The following is an 18,400-nucleotide window of genomic DNA, read 5'->3' as shown; positions in this document are numbered from 1 at the left end:
ATATAGTGGTCATGGAGCCCTATTCCCTACAGTATATAGTGGTCATAGGAGGGTCCACATGGAGCCCTGTTCCCTACAGTATATAGTGGCCATAGGAGGTTCCACATGGAGCCCTATTCCCTACAGTATATAGTGGTCATAGGGCCCTATTCCCTACAGTATATAGTGGTCATAGGGCCCTATTCCCTACAGTATATAGTGGTCATAGGGCCCTATTCCCTACAGTATATAGTGGTCATAGGGCCCTATTCCCTACAGTATATAGTGGCCCTAGGAGGGTCCACATGGAGCCCTATTCCCTACAGTATATAGTGGCCCTAGGAGGGTCCACATGGAGCCCTATTCCCTACAGCATATAGTGGCCATAGGAGGGTCCACATGGAGCCCTATTCCCTACAGTATATAGTGGTCATAGGGGCTCATAAGACCAGTCGTTTTGTATCAATAATCAGTGTTTCCTGGTCCTCGGGTCCCAAAGGGAGGTGCCCAGTTTAGGTTTTGCCCTCGGACCGACCCACTAGATTCAACTGATGACCTCTTCATCACCTCTTCGTCATCGGGCCTTTAGTTGAATCTGGTGTGTTACTTATAGGGAACCTATTTGGGTCCCCGGGACCAGGGTTGGGAAGCACGTGTCTAAATGACTTCAATTATCAATTAGTTGTAGGTAACAGTGACATAGCTACATGACATAGATTCTGATATATTAGGTGGAGTGGTTATAGATGACAGTGACATAGCTACATGACATAGATTCTGATATATTAGGTGGAGTGGTTGTAGATGACAGTGACATAGCTACATGACATAGAGTCTGATATATTAGGTGGAGTGGTTGTAGATGACAGTGACATAGCTACATGACATAGAGTCTGATATATTAGGTGGAGTGGTTGTAGATGACAGTGACATAGCTACATGACATAGAGTCTGATATATTAGGTGGAGTGGTTGTAGATTACAGTGACATAGCTACATGACAGATTCTGATATATTAAGTGGAGTGGTTGTAGATGACAGTGACATAGCTACATGACATACTGTATATTCTGATATATTAGGTGGAGTGGTTATAGATGACAGTGACATAGCTACATGACATAGATTCTGATATATTAGGTGGAGTGGTTATAGATGACCGTGACATAGCTACATGACAGATTCTGATATATTAGGTGGAGTGGTTGTAGATTACAGTGACATTACATAGATTCTGATATATTAGGTGGAGTGGTTATAGATGACAGTGACATAGCTACATGACATAGATTCTGATATATTAGGTGGAGTGGCTGTAGATGACAGTGACATGACATATATTGTGATATATTAGGTGGAGTGGTTATAGATGACAGTGACATGACATATGTTCTGATATATTAGGTGGAGCTGATTCTGGTGAAGGAGCACAACGGGGTCCAGTTCACCACCTCCACGTTGGTCAGCCCCGCTGGGCACCCCCACGGCCACGGCCTTGCTCTGGGCCCCAGTCACGGACACACCCCTGTCCCCGGAGAAGAGAGGGAGACCTGGGGGAAGAAGATCGACTTTCTCCTGTCTGTGATAGGGTTCGCTGTGGACCTGGCCAACGTGTGGAGGTTCCCCTATCTCTGCTATAAGAACGGAGGAGGTGAGAAGGAGGGAGGGAGGGAGGGAGGGAGGGAGGGAGGGAGGGAGGGAGGGAGGGAGGGAGGGAGTGTGTGGAGGTTCCCCTATCTCTGCTATAAGAACGGAGGAGGTGAGAAGGAGGGAGGGAGTGGAGGTTCCCCTATCTCTGCTATAAGAACGGAGGAGGTGAGAAGGAGGGAGGGAGTGGAGGTTCCCCTATCTCTGCTATAAGAACGGAGGGGGTGAGAAGGAGGGAGGGAGGGAGGGAGTGTGTGGAGGTTCCCCTATCTCTGCTATAAGAACGGAGGGGGTGAGAAGGAGGGAGGGAGTGTGTGGAGGTTCCCCTATCTCTGCTATAAGAACGGAGGAGGTGAGAAGGAGGGAGGGAGGGAGAAAGAGAGATGGAGAGAGATATCTTCTGCATAGATTCTGTCAGACCTGGACCCTGACGGTAAATCTCAGTAAGACAAAAATAATGGTGTTCCAAAAAAGGTCCAGTCACCAGGACCACAAATACAAATTCCATCACGACACTGTTGCCCTAGAGCACACAAACAACTATACATACCTCGGCCTAAACATCAGCGCCACAGGTAACTTCCACAAAGCTGTGAACGATCTGAGAGACAAGGCAAGAAGGGCATTCTATGCCATCAAAAGGAACATACAATTCAACATACCAACTAGGATTTGGCTAAAAATACTTGAATCAGTTGTAGAACCCATTGCCCTTTATAGTTGTGAGGTCTGGGGTCCGCTAATTATACCCGCTAAATTTACAAATCTACAACCACCTAAATGGAAGCGATTCCCAAACCTTCCATAACAAAGCCATCACCTACAGAGAGATGAGCCTGGAGAAGAGTCCCCTAAGCAAGCTGGTCCTGGGGCTCTGTTCACAAACACAAACACACCCTACAGAACCCCAGGACAGCAACACAAATAGACCCAACCAAATCATGAGAAAACAAAAAGATAATTACTTGACACATTGGAAAGAATTAACAAAAAACAGAGCAAACTAGAATGCTATTTGGCCCTACACAGAGAGTACACAGCGGCAGAATACCTGACCACTGTGACTTAAAACCACTGTGACCACTGTGACCCCAAACTTAAGGAAAGCTTTGACTATGTACAGACTCAGTGAGCATGGCCTTGCTATTGAGAAAGGCCGCCGTAGGCAGACATGGCTCTCAAGAGAAGACAGGCTATGTGCTCACTGCCCACAAAATGAGGTGGAAACTGAGCTGCACTTCCTAACCTCCTGCCCAATGTATGACCATATTAGAGAGACATATTTCCCTCAGATTACACAGATCCACAAAGAATTTGAAAACAAATCCAATTTTGATAAACTCCCATATCTACTGGGTGAAATACCACAGTGTGCCATCACAGCAGCAATATTTGTGACCTGTTGCCACAAGAAAAGGGCAACCAGTGAAGAACAAACACCATTGTAAATACAACCCATATTTATGCTTATTTATTTTATCTTGTGCACTTTAACCATTTGTACATCGTTACAACACTGTATATATATATAATATGACATTTGAAATGTCTTTATTCTTTTGGAAGTGTGTGAGTATAACATTTACTGTTCACTATTTATTGTTTATTTCACATTTGTTTATCCATTTCACTTACTATGGCAAAGTAAACATGTTTCCCATGCCAATAAAGGCCCTTGAATTGAATTGAGAGAGAGAGAGAGAGAGGAGAGAGAGAGAGACAGAGAGAGAGAGAGAGAGAGAGAGAGAGAGAGAGAGAGAGAGAGAGAGAGAGAGAGAGAGAGAGAGAGAGAGAGAGAGAGAGAGAGAGAGAGAGAGAGAGAGGAAGGAAGGAAGGAAGGAAGGAAGGAAGGAAGAGAGAGAGATTAATCCTTATCTATGTGTGTTTGAGCAGGCGGGAGGGATGATGGGGCGAGTGTGAGGCCTTACCCTTTAAAGATAAAAGAGATCTCCTCGGCTGATCAAACTGCTGATTATCTACAACAATTAGTTACACCCACAACCCATTTGAATTATTTTGCAGAATGTTCCGGTTCGATTAAATTTCAATTCAATTTCATCACGCGTGGTTATGAATGTGCTATGCATGGTAATGAATGTTTAATGAAGCCCTTATTGTAGGTTCCCTTTAAATGAGATGTCTCTACCATTATTGTCATGTATTGTCATGTCTAGCCTCAGACTCTCAGGCTCAACTAGATCAGGAAAGGACGGCTGTGCAAGACTATGTCATGTCATCCTGTCCTGTCTCTCTGCCGTCAAAATCAGCCTTCCTGCTGCCCTACCTGTTACTATGAATGCTCTCAGTATGGCTATGCCTGTGTTATGAAGCCCTTATATCTCTGTTGCCGTATAGGAGCGTTCCTGGTGCCCTACCAGTTCTTCATGCAGGTAGCAGACGTGCTTATGAATTGCTTATGTATAGGTTATGACTGTGTTATAAAGCCATTATGTAGGTACTCTCTCTGTCCTCTATATGAGCGTTCCCGGTGCCCTACCTGTTATTCATGGTGATGCCGCTATGTATAGGCTATGAATGTGTCATGAAGGCATTATGTATGTGCTATGTCATGTCATCCTGTCCTGTGTCTCTCTCTGTCCTCTATATGAGCGTTCCCGGTGCCCTACCTGTTATTCATGGTGATGTCACTATGTATAGGCTATGAATGTGTCATGAAGGCATTATGTATGTACTATGTCATGTCATCCTGTCCTGTGTCTCTCTATTCCCTGTAGGAGCGTTCCTGGTGCCCTACCTGTTCTTCATGATGATGTCGATATGTATAGGCTATGAATGTGTTATGAAGGCATTATGTATGTTCTATGTCATGTCATCCTGTCCTGTGTCTCTCTGTCCCCTCTAGGAGCGTTTCTGGTGCCCAACCTGTTCTTCATGGTGATGCCGCTATGTATAGGCTATGAATGTGTTATGAAGGCATTATGTATGTTCTATGTCATGTCATTCTGTCCTGTGTCTCTCTGTCCCCTCTAGGAGCGTTCCTGGTGCCCTATCTGTTCTTCATGGTGATAGCATTATGTATTATTATGTATAGGCTATGTATGTGTTATGAAGCCTTAATGTAGCCTTATGTCTCTCTGTCCCCTCTAGGAGCGTTCCTAGTTCCTATCTGTTCTTCATGGTGATAGCATTATGTATGTGTTATGAAGCCTTAATGTAGCCTTATGTCTCTCTGTCCCCTCTAGGAGCGTTCCTGGTGCCCTATCTGTTCTTCATGGTGATAGCAGGCATGCCTCTGTTCTACATGGAACTGGCTCTGGGACAGTACAACAGAGAGGGGGCCGCTGGTGTCTGGAAGATCTGCCCTATATTCAAGGGTAGGAGAGAGTGTGTGTGTGTGTGTGTGTGTGTGTGTGTGTGTACGTGCGCTTGTGTGTGTTAAGATAAGTACCATTGTTTATACCCAAACAACGCCAGTCAGATGGAAGACTGAAAATTGGCTTTTAGAGTCTCTCTGTCTTCGGTGATAAACCCATTTGGGGCCAATCTTCCCGTACTTTCAGACACATCGATAAACACTCCGGTGAGCGGAAACCATCGAATTAACATGACGAGTGTCAAAAGAAGAAATGTGACCTTCTCTGTCACGTTCTAACTCACCCCCCCCCCCTCCCCCCCCATAACCACGGTGCTGCAGATGTTGCTCTGGACCCCCCCCCCTTACCCCCCCCCCCCCCCCATCATAACAGTGGTGCTGCAGACGTTGCTCTGGACCCCCCCCCCCTCCATCATAACAGTGGTGTTGCAGACGGTGCTCTGGACCCCCCCCCATCATAACAGTGGTGTTGCAGACGGTGCTCTGGACCCCCCAGAGTCAATGTGGAGGCTATATACAGGGGGGTACTGATACAGAGTCAATGTGGAGGCTATATACAGAGGGTACCGGTACAGAGTCAATGTGGAGGCTATACACATGGTATTACGGTACAGAGTCAATGTGGAGGCTATACACATGGTATTACGGTACAGAGTCAATGTGGAGGCTATATACAGGGGGGTACTGATACAGAGTCAATGTGGAGGCTATATACAGAGGGTACCGGTACAGAGTCAATGTGGAGGCTATACACATGGTATTACGGTACAGAGTCAATGTGGAGGCTACCAGTACAGAGTCAATGTGGAGACTATATACAGGGGGTACCAGTACAGTCAATGTGGAGGCTATATACAGGGGGTACCGGTACAGAGTCAATGTGGAGGCTATATACAGGGGGTACCTGTACAGAGTCAATGTGGAGGCTTTATACAGGGGGTACCGGTACAGAGTCAATGTGGAGGCTATATACAGGGGGTACCGGTACAGAGTCAATGTGGAGGCTATATACAGGGGGTACCGGTACAGAGTCAATGTGGAGGCTATATACAGGGGGTACCAGTACAGAGTCAATGTGGAGGCTATATTCAGGGTGTACCGGTACAGAGTCAATGTGGAGGCTATATACAGGGGGTACCGGTACAGAGTCAATGTGCAGTGGCACCTGTTAGTTGAGGTAATATGTACATGTAGGTAGAGTTATTAAAGTGACTATGCATAGATGATAACGTCAAGCCGAATTTGAAGGCAGCCTGTCTGTCTGACTGTCCTTCTACCCCCGTCTGTCTCTCCGTCTATCCACCCACCAACCCACCCAGCCACCCAGCCACCCAGCCAGCCAGCCAGCCAGCCAGCCAGCCAGCCACCCAGCCATCCACCCATCCACCCACCAACCCACCCACCCACCCAGCCACCCAGCCACCCAGCCACCCACCCACCAACCCACCCAGCCAGCCTCCGAGCCACCCAGCCACCCACCCAGCCAGACACCCACCCAGCCAGCCAGCCAGCCAGTCACCCAGCCACCCACCCACCCACCCAGCCAGCCACCCAGCCAGCCACCCACCCAGCCAGCCACCCAGCCAGCCACCCACCGACCCAGCCAGCCACCCACCCGGCCACCCAGCCATTCAGCCATCCATCCATCGGTCTATCTGTCTCTATCTTAAGGTCCCTGACTGAGTGTGAGTATTGGATGTTGTTGTTTTAATCAGCGGTCTCACATTCACCCAGCCCCCTAAGCTGAGACAGAGAGAATAGCTGCTGTCACTCTACAGGGAATCGCTGCAATTTACATCTGATCGTTTGTTTTTTCCTAACGATCAATGTTTTCAAAAGACGCCATGATCACTCGTGACGCTGATGAAATCCGCCTCGACAAATATCACTTCTTGTAGATTTAAAAGAGCCGTTTGGAAAAGAGCCAGGACATCGTTATCGCCATCAGAACGAAAGAGATGGACCCGCGTTGGTCTTGAAGGTTAGGATGAAAGTGAACAGTGGAGCGCGGACATGGTGCTAAACGCACGGAAAGGGCAGATCTGGGGATAAATAAAGAGAAGAGAGAGAAGACCGCAGAGGCCAACCTTTAGAAAGTTTGGCTTGTTGTTGTCTTTCATGTTAAAGCGCTTTTAAAAAAAATTCTGTGTTATCCGTGTGTGTTCTAGTTCTAGTTTACTTCTGAAAAGTGTTTTTTATGTAAAATATGTAAGAATGTAGAGTGTCGAGGTTCATAGGAGGTGTGTTTTATTTTGAGGTATCCAGGAACAGATGTGACCTTTGGCCTTTGTGATACTTCCAGTTGATGTCAATTATTTATTGTGATATTTTGTGTTTTCTGTCTACCTCTGCTATAGTCTGAGCCTGTATTCTAAACCATTGTGATCTTGAACTGTGACCTTTCACCTTTCACCTTTTCCTCCCCAGGTGTTGGTTTCACAGTGATCCTGATCAGTCTGTACGTGGGCTTCTACTACAACGTGATTATAGCCTGGGCCCTGTTCTACCTGTTCTCTTCCTTCACCGGAGAGCTGCCCTGGGTCCACTGTAACAACACCTGGAACAGCCCCAACTGCTCGGACCTCTGGGCCTTCAACAACTCCCTCAACGACACACACAAGTCCACCCCCGCAGCAGAGTACTTTGAGTGAGTCTGGCGTTTCGTCTCTCGATCCGAGTCTGAACGGAGACGGTTGACTTCTTTCTTAAAGGTTTTTTTTGTTGCTCTGACGTGTGTCAAGTATGGGCATTATTGAGAGGGATCAGCTTCACCTTTTTCTCTCGTTGGCATTCACTTACACAAAGGTGCACATTCATATAATCAGACTTTATTTCAAACCTGGACCCAGAAGACATGCCTGAGAGAGCCAGAAGTTCACATGCCGGTCTATGTGTTTCCATACCTTCATAGTCCTGGTCGCCCAGACTGTATCCATACCTTCATAGTCCTGGTCGCCCAGACTGTATCCATACCTTCATAGTCCTGGTCGTCCAGACTGTATCCATACCTTCATAGTCCTGGTCGCCCAGACTGTATCCATACCTTCATAGTCCTGGTCGCCCAGACTGTATCCATACCTTCATAGTCCTGGTCGCCCAGACTGTATCCATACCTTCATAGTCCTGGTCGCCCAGACTGTATCCATACCTTCATAGTCCTGGTCGCCCAGACTGTATCCATACCTTCATAGTCCTGGTCGCCCAGACTGTATCCATACCTTCATAGTCCTGGTCGCCCAGACTGTATCCATACCTTCATAGTCCTGGTCGTCCAGACTGTATCCATACCTTCATAGTCCTGGTCGCCCAGACTGTATCCATACCTTCATAGTCCTGGTCGCCGAGACTGTATCCATACCTTCATAGTCCTGGTCGTCCAGACTGTATCCATACCTTCATAGTCCTGGTCGTCCATGGAGATACTGTATCCATACCTTCATAGTCCTGGTCGTCCATGGAGATACTGTATCCATACCTTCATAGTCCTGGTCGTCCAGACTGTATCCATACCTTCATAGTCCTGGTCGTCCATGGAGGTACTGTATCCATGTCTTCCTTCTCCTGGTCGTCCAGACAGTATCCATACCTTCATAGTCCTGGTCGTCCATGGAGATACTGTATCCATGTCTTCATGTCCTGGTCGTCCATGGAGATACTGTATCCATGTCTTCATGTCCTGGTCGTCCATGGAGATACTGTATCCATGTCTTCATGTCCTGGTCGTCCATGGAGATACTGTATCCATGTCTTCATGTCCTGGTCGTCCATGGAGATACTGTATCCATGTCTTCACGCCCTGGTCGTCCATGGAGATACTGTATCCACGTCTTCCTTCTCCTGGTCGTCCATGGAGATACTGTATTCATGTGTCTATACTCCTGGTCGTCCATGGAGATACTGTATCCATGTCTTCATTCTCCTGGTCGTCCATGGAGATACTTTATCCATGTCTTCATGTCCTGGTCGTCCATGGAGATACTGTATCCATGTCTTCATGTCCTGGTCGTCCATGGAGATACTGTATCCATGTCTTCATGTCCTGGTCGTCCATGGAGATACTTTATCCATGTCTTCATGTCCTGGTCGTCCATGGAGATACTGTATCCATGTCTTCATGTCCTGGTCGTCCATGGAGATACTGTATCCATGTCTTCATGTCCTGGTCGTCCATGGAGATACTGTATCCATGTCTTCATGTCCTGGTCGTCCATGGAGATACTGTATCCATGTCTTCATGTCCTGGTCGCCCATGGAGATACTGTATCCAGTGTTCTTGTTAGAATAACAGGTGTCTCATATTTTTAGCAAAGGCAGTTTGTTTTGACAATTCAGACCTGTCATGGAGTCATGGACAGCAAGGCAGCAATTTCATCTCGTCTGAGTCAGGGCCATTCAGTTGACACAAAGATATCCTCTCCTTCCTCTCCTTCTTCTTCTTTTTCTTCTCCTTCTTCTCCTTCTCCTCCTTATTTTTCTCCCTTTCTTCTCCTTCTCCTTTTCTTCTCCTTCTCCTTCTTCTTCTTCTCCTTTTCTTCTCCTCCTTTTCTTCTCCTTCTCCTTTTCTTCTCCTTCTCCTTCTTCTTCTTCTCCTTTTCTTCTCCTTCTCCTTTTCTTCTCCTTCTCCTTCTTCTTCTTCTCCTTTTCTTCTCCTTCTTCTTCTTCTCCTTTTCTTCTCCTCCTTTTCTTCTCCTTCTCCTTTTCTTCTCCTTCTCCTTCTTCTTCTTCTTCTTCTTCTTCTTCTCCTTCTCATTTTCTTCTCCTTCTCCTTTTCTTCTCCTTCTCCTTTTCTTCTCCTTCTCCTTCTTCTTCTTCTTCTTCTTCTCCTTCTCATTTTCTTCTCCTTCTCCTTTTCTTCTCCTTCTCCTTTTCTTCTCCTTCTCATTTTCTTCTCCTTCTCCTTTTCTCCTTCTCCTTCTTCTTCTTCAGTTCTCCTTCTTCTTCTCCTTCTTCTTCTCCTTCTCCTTTTCTCCTTCTCCTTCTTCTTCTTCAGTTCAACTTCTTCTTCTACTTCTTCTTCTTCTTCTCTTCATTCTTAGTTGATAGTTACTGCAGTGTTTCTCCACTTAGTGTGTTGTGTTGTTAGTTAGTTGTTGTTAGTCATCGTTAACAGTGTGTTGTTAGTTAAAGGTTGTTAGTTGTTGTGGTTAGTCATCGGTAACAGTGTGTTGTGTTGTTAGTTATAGGTTGTTAGTTGTTGTGGTTAGTCATCGGTAACAGTGTGTTGTGTTGTTAGTTATAAGTTGTTAGTTGTTGTGGTTAGTCATCGGTAACAGTGTGTTGTGTTGTTAGTTACAGGTTGTTAGTTAGTTGTTGTTGATAGTCATTATTAACAGTATGATGTGTTGTTTTTTAGCTGACCTGGGACTGTTAGATACCTAGCTGTTAGTTGTTATAACCTGTTATAACTGATCTGTTCCAGCTACAGGACAGTGAGGGTATAGCTGACCTGGGTCTGTTAGTTACCTAGCTGTTAGTGGATTAGTTGTTATAACCTGTTATAACTGATCTGTTCCAGGCGTGGGGTGCTCCACCTACAGGACAGTGAGGGTATAGCTGACCTGGGTCTGTTAGTTACCTAGCTGTTAGTGGATTAGTTGTTATAACCTGTTATAACTGATCTGTTCCAGGCGTGGGGTGCTCCACCTACAGGACAGTGAGGGTATAGCTGACCTGGGTCTGCCTCGTTGGCAGCTGACATCCTGTCTAGCTGTGGTCATCGTGGTTCTCTACTTCAGCCTCTGGAAGGGGGTCAAGACCTCAGGGAAGGTGGGTGGTCCTCGGGAATCTGTACTGGCTCCATATCAACCTATTTTAATAATATAAAAATTATAAACATAAATATACCTATTTGCTGAAATGTAGTACTTTAAATCTAAAAATAGTGAAATAGTGTTACTGTTGACTGACATTTTTGTAAGATGGCTGTTACACGGTCCTCAGCATCCAAGTCTCTGATGGCTCCATATGTAAATGTTTCAGGCAACATACTGTAAGTGTACCTATGTCCCAAATGTGGCTAGTTTTGTCCTACACTGTGCACTCGTTCTGGATATGAAAGATTAGCCAACCCCACTGTAGAGCAGGATGTCCAGGTGAAGTCAGATCAGGCCCTGTGAGCAGAACAGAACACCAGAACAGGGACACTATCTGGAGCTCTATGAGCAGGGTGTTAAGTCCTGGCCTAGAACAGAACAGAGTGGGCCAGGTTGTTGAGTCCTGGCCTAGAACAGAACAGAGTGGGCCAGGTTGTTGAGTCCTGGCCTAGAACAGAACAGAGTGGGCCAGGTTGTTGAGTCCTGGCATAGAACAGAACAGAGTGGGCCAGGTTGTTGAGTCCTGGCCTAGAACAGAACAGAGTGGGCCAGGTTGTTGAGTCCTGGCCTAGAACAGAACAGAGTGGGCCAGGTTGTTGAGTCCAGGTGTGTAGAACAGAACAGAGATGGGCCAGGTTGTTGAGTCCTGGCCTAGAACAGAACAGAGTGGGCCAGGTTGTTGAGTCCAGGTGTGTAGAACAGAACAGAGATGGGCCAGGTTGTTGAGTCCTGGCCTAGAACAGAACAGAGTGGGCCAGGTTGTTGAGTCCTGGCCTAGAACAGAACAGAGATGGCCAGGTTGTTGAGTCCTGGCCTAGAACAGAACAGAGTGGGCCAGGTTGTTGAGTCCTGGCCTAGAACAGAACAGAGTGGGCCAGGTTGTTGATTCCTGGCCAAGAACAGAACAGAGATGGGCCAGGTTGTTGAGTCCTGGCCTAGAACAGAACAGAGTGGGCCAGGTTGTTGATTCCTGGCCTAGAACAGAACAGAGTGGGCCAGGTTGTTGAGTCCTGGCCTAGAACAGAACAGAGATGGGCCAGGCTGTTGAGTCCTGTTGTGTAGAACAGAACAGAGTGGGCCAGGTTGTTGAGTCCTGGCCTGTAACAGAACAGAGTGGGCCAGGTTGTTGAGTCCTGGCCTGTAACAGAACAGAGTGGGCCAGGTTGTTGAGTCCTGGCCTAGAACAGAACAGAGTGGGCCAGGTTGTTGAGTCCTGGCCTAGAAAAGAACAGAGTGGGCCAGGTTGTTGAGTCCTGGCCTAGAACAGAACAGAGTGGGCCAGGTTGTTGAGTCCTGGCCTAGAACAGAACAGAGTGGGCCAGGTTGTTGAGTCCTGGCCTAGAACAGAACAGAGTGGGCCAGGTTGTTGAGTCCTGGCCTAGAACAGAACAGAGTGGGCCAGGTTGTTGAGTCCATGTGAGTAGATCAGAACAGAGTGGGCCAGGCTGTTGAGTCCTGGCCTAGAACAGAACAGAGTGGGCCAGGTTGTTGAGTCCTGGCCTAGAACAGAACAGAGTGGGCCAGGTTGTTGAGTCCTGGCCTAGAACAGAACAGAGTGGACCAGGTTGTTGAGTCCTGGCCTAGAACAGAACAGAGATGGGCCAGGTTGTTGAGTCCAGGTGTTTAGAACAGAACAGAGTGGGCCAGGTTGTTGAGTCCTGTTGTGTAGAACAGAACAGAGTGGGCCAGGTTGTTGAGTCCTGGCCTAGAACAGAACAGAGTGGGCCAGGTTGTTGAGTCCTGACCTAGAACAGAACAGAGTGGGCCAGGTTGTTGAGTCCTGGCCTAGAACAGAACAGAGTGGGCCAGGTTGTTGAGTCCTGGCCTAGAACAGAACAGAGTGGGCCAGGTTGTTGAGTCCTGGCCTTGAACAGAACAGAGTGGGCCAGGTTGTTTAGTCTGGGCCTAGAACAGAACAGAGTGGGTCAGGTTGTTGAGTCCTGGCCTGTAACAGAACAGAGTGGGCCAGGTTGTTGAGTCCTGGCCTAGAACAGAACAGAGTGGACCAGGTTGTTGAGTCCTGGCCTAAAACAGAACAGAGTGGGCCAGGTTGTTGCGTCCTGGCCTAGAACAGAACAGAGTGGACCAGGTTGTTGAGTCCTGGCCTAAAACAGAACAGAGTGGGCCAGGTTGTTGAGTCCTGGCCTGTAACAGAACAGAGTGGGCCAGGTTGTTGAGTCCCGGCCTAGAACAGAACAGAGTGGGCCAGGTTGTTGAGTCCATGTGTTCCTGTGCAGGTTGTTGAGTCCATGTGTTCCTGTGCAGGTTGTTGAGTCCATGTGTTCCTGTGCAGGTTGTTGAGTCCATGTGTTCCTGCGCAGGTTGTTGAGTCCATGTGTTCCTGTGCAGGTTGTGTGGATCACAGCCACCATGCCCTACGTGGTCCTGACCGTCCTGCTGCTGCGTGGGGTCACCCTTCCTGGAGCCATGGATGGCATTAAGGCCTACCTCAGCGTCGACTTCCTACGACTCTGTGAGCCTCAGGTAAGAATGGGGGAGAGGGAGGAGAGATAGAGAGACAGGAAGGAGTGAGAGAAACAGAAAGAGAAAGATTGGGAAACTGAGAGAAAGAGAGAGAGAGAGAGAGAAAGAGAGAAAGAAAGAAAGAAAGAAGGAGGAGAGAGAGAGAGAGAGAGAGAGAGAGAGAGAGAGAGAGAGAGAGAGAGAAAAAGAAAGAAAGAGAGAGAGACAGAGAAAGAGAGAAAGAGAGAAAGAAAGAAAGAAAGAAAGAAAGAGAGAAAGAAAGAAATAAAGAAGGAGAGAGAGAGAGAGAGAGAGAGAGAGAGAGAGGACAAGAGCGAGATCGAAGGGGTGTATTCAGAGGTGATAAAAGTCTGTTTCCTTATTGAGTTTCACAGACACACTAGTATTACAGCTCTGGTCCAGTCCTTGTCTCTCATAGACACACTAGTATTACAGTTCTGGTCCAGTCCTCGTCTCTCACAGACACACTAGTATTACAGCTCTGGTCCAGTCCTTGTCTCTCACAGACACACTAGTTTTACAGCTCTGGTCCAGTCCTTGTCTCTCACAGACACACTAGTTTTACAGCTCTGGTCCAGTCCTTGTCTCTGATGGGGACACCCTCCACCAGCTGAGACACCCTCCTGTTTAGGGAAAGGGCCCCCCCCCCTAGTCAGTTGCATTCAACTGAAATGTGTCTTCCTGCATTTAACCCAGTCAGAGAGGCGCTGGGTTGCTGCCTCAATCAACATCCACAACGCCCGGGGAACAGTGGGTTAACTGCCTTGTTCAGGGGAACAGTGGGTTAACTGCCTTGTTCAGGGGAACAGTGGGTTAACTGCCTTGTTCAGGGGAACAGTGGGTTAACTGCCTTGTTCAGGGGAACAGTGGGTTAACTGGCTTGTTCAGGGGAACAGTGGGTTAACTGCCTTGTTCAGGGGAACAGTGGGTTAACTGCCTTGTTCAGGGGAACAGTGGGTTAACTGCCTTGTTCAGGGGAACAGTGGGTTAACTGCCTTGTTCAGGGGAACAGTGGGTTAACTGCCTTGTTCAGGGGAACAGTGGGTTAACTGCCTTGTTCAGGGGAACAGTGGGTTAACTGCCTTGTTCAGGGGAACAGTGGGTTAACTGCCTTGTTCAGGGGAACAGTGGGTTAACTGCCTTGTTCAGGGGAACAGTGGGTTAACTGCCTTGTTCAGGGGAACAGTGGGTTAACTGCCTTGTTCAGGGGAACAGTGGGTTACCTGCCTTGTTCAGGGGAACAGTGGGTTAACTGCCTGTTCAGGGGAACAGTGGGTTAACTGCCTTGTTCAGGGGAACAGGGGGTTAACTGCCTTGTTCAGGGGAACAGTGGGTTAACTGCCTTGTTCAGGGGAACAGTGGGTTAACTGCCTTGTTCAGGGGAACAGTGGGTTACCTGCCTTGTTCAGGGGAACAGTGGGTTAACTGCCTTGTTCAGGGGAACAGTGGGTTAACTGCCTTGTTCAGGGGAACAGTGGGTTAACTGCCTTGTTCAGGGGAACAGTGGGTTAACTGCCTTGTTCAGGGGAACAGTGGGTTAACTGCCTTGTTCAGGGGAACAGTGGGTTAACTGCCTTGTTCAGGGGAACAGTGGGTTAACTGCCTTGTTCAGGGACAGAATGACATATTTTTAACCTTGTCAGCTTGGCGATTCGATCCAGCGATCTCGCTCTAACCACTAGGCTACCTGCATATATATATATACTGTATATACATTGTGTGCGTGTGTTTATGTGTGCGTGTGAGAGAGATATGCTGGTGTTTATTTCTGTATTTTAACGCCACAGGTAGTCATTTAGTGCAGGAAAATATAAGGTTCGTCATAAACGATTTAATATTTCAGTGTCCATGAAATCCCGACTGATGAAATGTACATATGAATCATTTGCCTTAATAAGGGCGCTGTAAGAATCTCCAGCTGTTCCCCCCCCCTCCCCTCCAGTAGCAACGCACACGACCGCTAAGGACTCAAAGCAACAATTTGAGAATTAGATTAGACACATGCATGCAGCAACAATTTGCTAAATTACCCCGTATTCACAAGTGTCTTTCATCTTTCTGTTGAATGAGTTTCCTGCAATTATCTCTAATAACAGCCTTCTCTCCCCCCCCCCTGTGTCTTTTGTCCTCTGTCCCCTGGCTGTTTGTTGTGGTAGGTCTGGATAGACGCTGCCACTCAGATCTGCTTCTCTTTGGGAGTCGGGTTTGGTGTGCTAATAGCGTTCTCCAGCTATAACAAATTCAGCAACAACTGCTATAGGTAAAGTAGAAGCACAGAACAAAACCAGGGGTTCCGTGTCCCAAATAACACCCTATTCACTATACAGTGCACTACTTTAGACTAGGACCCATAGGGCTCTGGTTGAAAGTAGTGCACTGCGCAGGGAATAGGGTGCTATTTGGTATGCTACCCCTCAGTGTTGATAGTCTCTATTAGAGAGGCTGCTGAAACTGCTGCTGAGCTGGTGAATTACAATACCTTTGAAGGCCCTTACCTACTGGTCATGTCTATAACACCAGTCTGTTCTATAGAGGACAGTAATACCTACTGGTCATGTCTATAACACCAGTCTGTTCTATAGAGGACAGTAATACCTACTGGTCATGTCTATAACACCAGTCTGTTCTATAGAGGACAGTAATACCTACTGGTCATGTCTATAACACCAGTCTGTTCTAGAGAGAACAGTAATACCTACTGGTCATGTCTATAACACCAGTCTGTTCTATAGAGGACAGTAATACCTACTGGTCATGTCTATAACACCAGTCTGTTCTGTAGAGGACAGTAATACCTACTGGTCATGTCTATAACACCAGTCTGTTCTATAGAGGGCAATAATACCTACTGGTCATGTCTATAACACCAGTCTGTTCTGTAGAGGACAGTAATACCTACTGGTCATGTCTATAACACCAGTCTGTTCTATAGAGGACAGTAATACCTACTGGTCATGTCTATAACACCAGTCTGTTCTATAGAGGACAGTAATACCTACTGGTCATGTCTATAACACCAGTCTGTTCTATAGAGGACAGTAATACCTACTGGTCATGTCTATAACACCAGTCTGTTCTATAGAGGACAGTAATACCTACTGGTCATGTCTATAACACCAGTCTGTTCTAGAGAGAACAGTAATACCTACTGGTCATGTCTATAACACCAGTCTGTTCTATAGAGGACAGTAATACCTACTGGTCATGTCTATAACACCAGTCTGTTCTGTAGAGGACAGTAATACCTACTGGTCATGTCTATAACACCAGTCTGTTCTATAGAGGGCAATAATACCTACTGGTCATGTCTATAACACCAGTCTGTTCTGTAGAGGACAGTAATACCTACTGGTCATGTCTATAACACCAGTCTGTTCTATAGAGGACAGTAATACCTACTGGTCATGTCTATAACACCAGTCTGTTCTATAGAGGACAGTAATACCTACTGGTCATGTCTATAACACCAGTCTGTTCTATAGAGGACAGTAATACCTACTGGTCATGTCTATAACACCAGTCTGTTCTATAGAGGACAGTAATACCTACTGACCATGTCTATAACACCAGTCTGTTCTATAGAGGACAGTAATACCTACTGGTCATGTCTATAACACCAGTCTGTTCCTGGTCATGTCTATAACACCAGTCTGTTCTATAGAGGACAGTAATACCTACTGGTCATGTCTATAACACCAGTCTGTTCCTGGTCATGTCTATAACACCAGTCTGTTCCTGGTCATGTCTATAACACCAGTCTGTTCTATAGAGGACAGTAATATCTACTGGTCATGTCTATAACACCAGTCTGTTCCTGGTCATGTCTATAACACCAGTCTGTTCTATAGAGGACAGTAATACCTACTGGTCATGTCTATAACACCAGTCTGTTCTATAGAGGACAGTAATACCTACTGGTCATGTCTATAACACCAGTCTGTTCCTGGTCATGTCTATAACACCAGTCTGTTCTATAGAGGACAGTAATACCTACTGACCATGTCTATAACACCAGTCTGTTCTATAGATGACAGTAATACCTACTGGTCATGTCTATAACACCAGTCTGTTCCTGGTCATGTCTATAACACCAGTCTGTTCTATAGAGGGCAGTAATACCTACTGACCATGTCTATAACACCAGTCTGTTCTATAGAGGACAGTAATACTTACTGGTCATGTCTATAACACCAGTCTGTTCTATAGAGGACAGTAATACCTACTGGTCATGTCTATAACACCAGTCTGTTCTATAGAGGACAGTAATACCTACTGGTCATGTCTATAACACCAGTCTGTTCTATAGAGGACAGTAATACCTACTGGTCATGTCTACAACACCAGTCTGTTCTATAGAGGACAGTAATACCTACTGGTCATGTCTATAACACCAGTCTGTTCTATAGAGGACAGTAATACCTACTGGTCATGTCTATAACACCAGTCTGTTCTATAGAGGACAGTAATACCTACTGGTCATGTCTATAACACCAGTCTGTTCTATAGAGGACAGAATTACCTACTGGTCATGTCTATAACACCAGTCTGTTCTATAGAGAACAGTAATACCTACTGGTCATGTCTATAACACCAGTCTGTTCTATAGAGGACAGTAATACCTACTGGTCATGTCTATAACACCAGTCTGTTCTATAGAGGACAGAATTACCTACTGGTCATGTCTATAACACCAGTCTGTTCTATAGAGAACAGTAATACCTACTGGTCATGTCTATAACACCAGTCTGTTCTATAGAGGACAGTAATACCTACTGGTCATGTCTATAACACCAGTCTGTTCTATAGAGGACAGTAATACCTACTGGTCATGTCTATAACACCAGTCTGTTCTATAGAGGACAGTAATACCTACTGGTCATGTCTATAACACCAGTCTGTTCTATAGAGGACAGTAATACCTACTGGTCATGTCTATAACACCAGTCTGTTCTATAGAGGACAGTAATACCTACTGGTCATGTCTATAACACCAGTCTGTTCTATAGAGGACAGTAATACCTACTGGTCATGTCTATAACACCAGTCTGTTCTATAGAGGACAGTAATACCTACTGGTCATGTCTATAACACCAGTCTGTTCTATAGAGGGCAGTAATACCTACTGGTTATGTCTATAACACCA

The 18,400-nt window shown here is 46.5% G+C and overlaps 1 protein-coding gene across 1 annotated transcript in view; it reads left to right on the top strand.

Moving 5' to 3' along the window:
- Nucleotides 1–18,400, top strand: part of LOC139394619 (sodium-dependent dopamine transporter-like) — a 32,038-nt gene that overhangs the window by 956 nt on the left and 12,682 nt on the right. Inside the window, exons 2-7 of the mRNA XM_071142719.1 lie at nucleotides 1,384–1,630; nucleotides 4,830–4,961; nucleotides 7,388–7,607; nucleotides 10,588–10,726; nucleotides 13,123–13,257; nucleotides 15,414–15,517. Of these exons, the coding sequence (XP_070998820.1) occupies nucleotides 1,384–1,630; nucleotides 4,830–4,961; nucleotides 7,388–7,607; nucleotides 10,588–10,726; nucleotides 13,123–13,257; nucleotides 15,414–15,517 (977 nt within the window). The remainder of the gene's footprint in view (nucleotides 1–1,383; nucleotides 1,631–4,829; nucleotides 4,962–7,387; nucleotides 7,608–10,587; nucleotides 10,727–13,122; nucleotides 13,258–15,413; nucleotides 15,518–18,400) is intronic.

Source organism: Oncorhynchus clarkii, unplaced genomic scaffold (assembly GCF_045791955.1).
Source record: "Oncorhynchus clarkii lewisi isolate Uvic-CL-2024 unplaced genomic scaffold, UVic_Ocla_1.0 unplaced_contig_8311_pilon_pilon, whole genome shotgun sequence".
NCBI classification, from domain to species: Eukaryota; Metazoa; Chordata; class Actinopteri; order Salmoniformes; family Salmonidae; genus Oncorhynchus; species Oncorhynchus clarkii.
The sequence above is the reverse complement of the archived record's forward strand: the minus strand, read 5'-3'. Positions and strand labels throughout refer to the sequence as shown.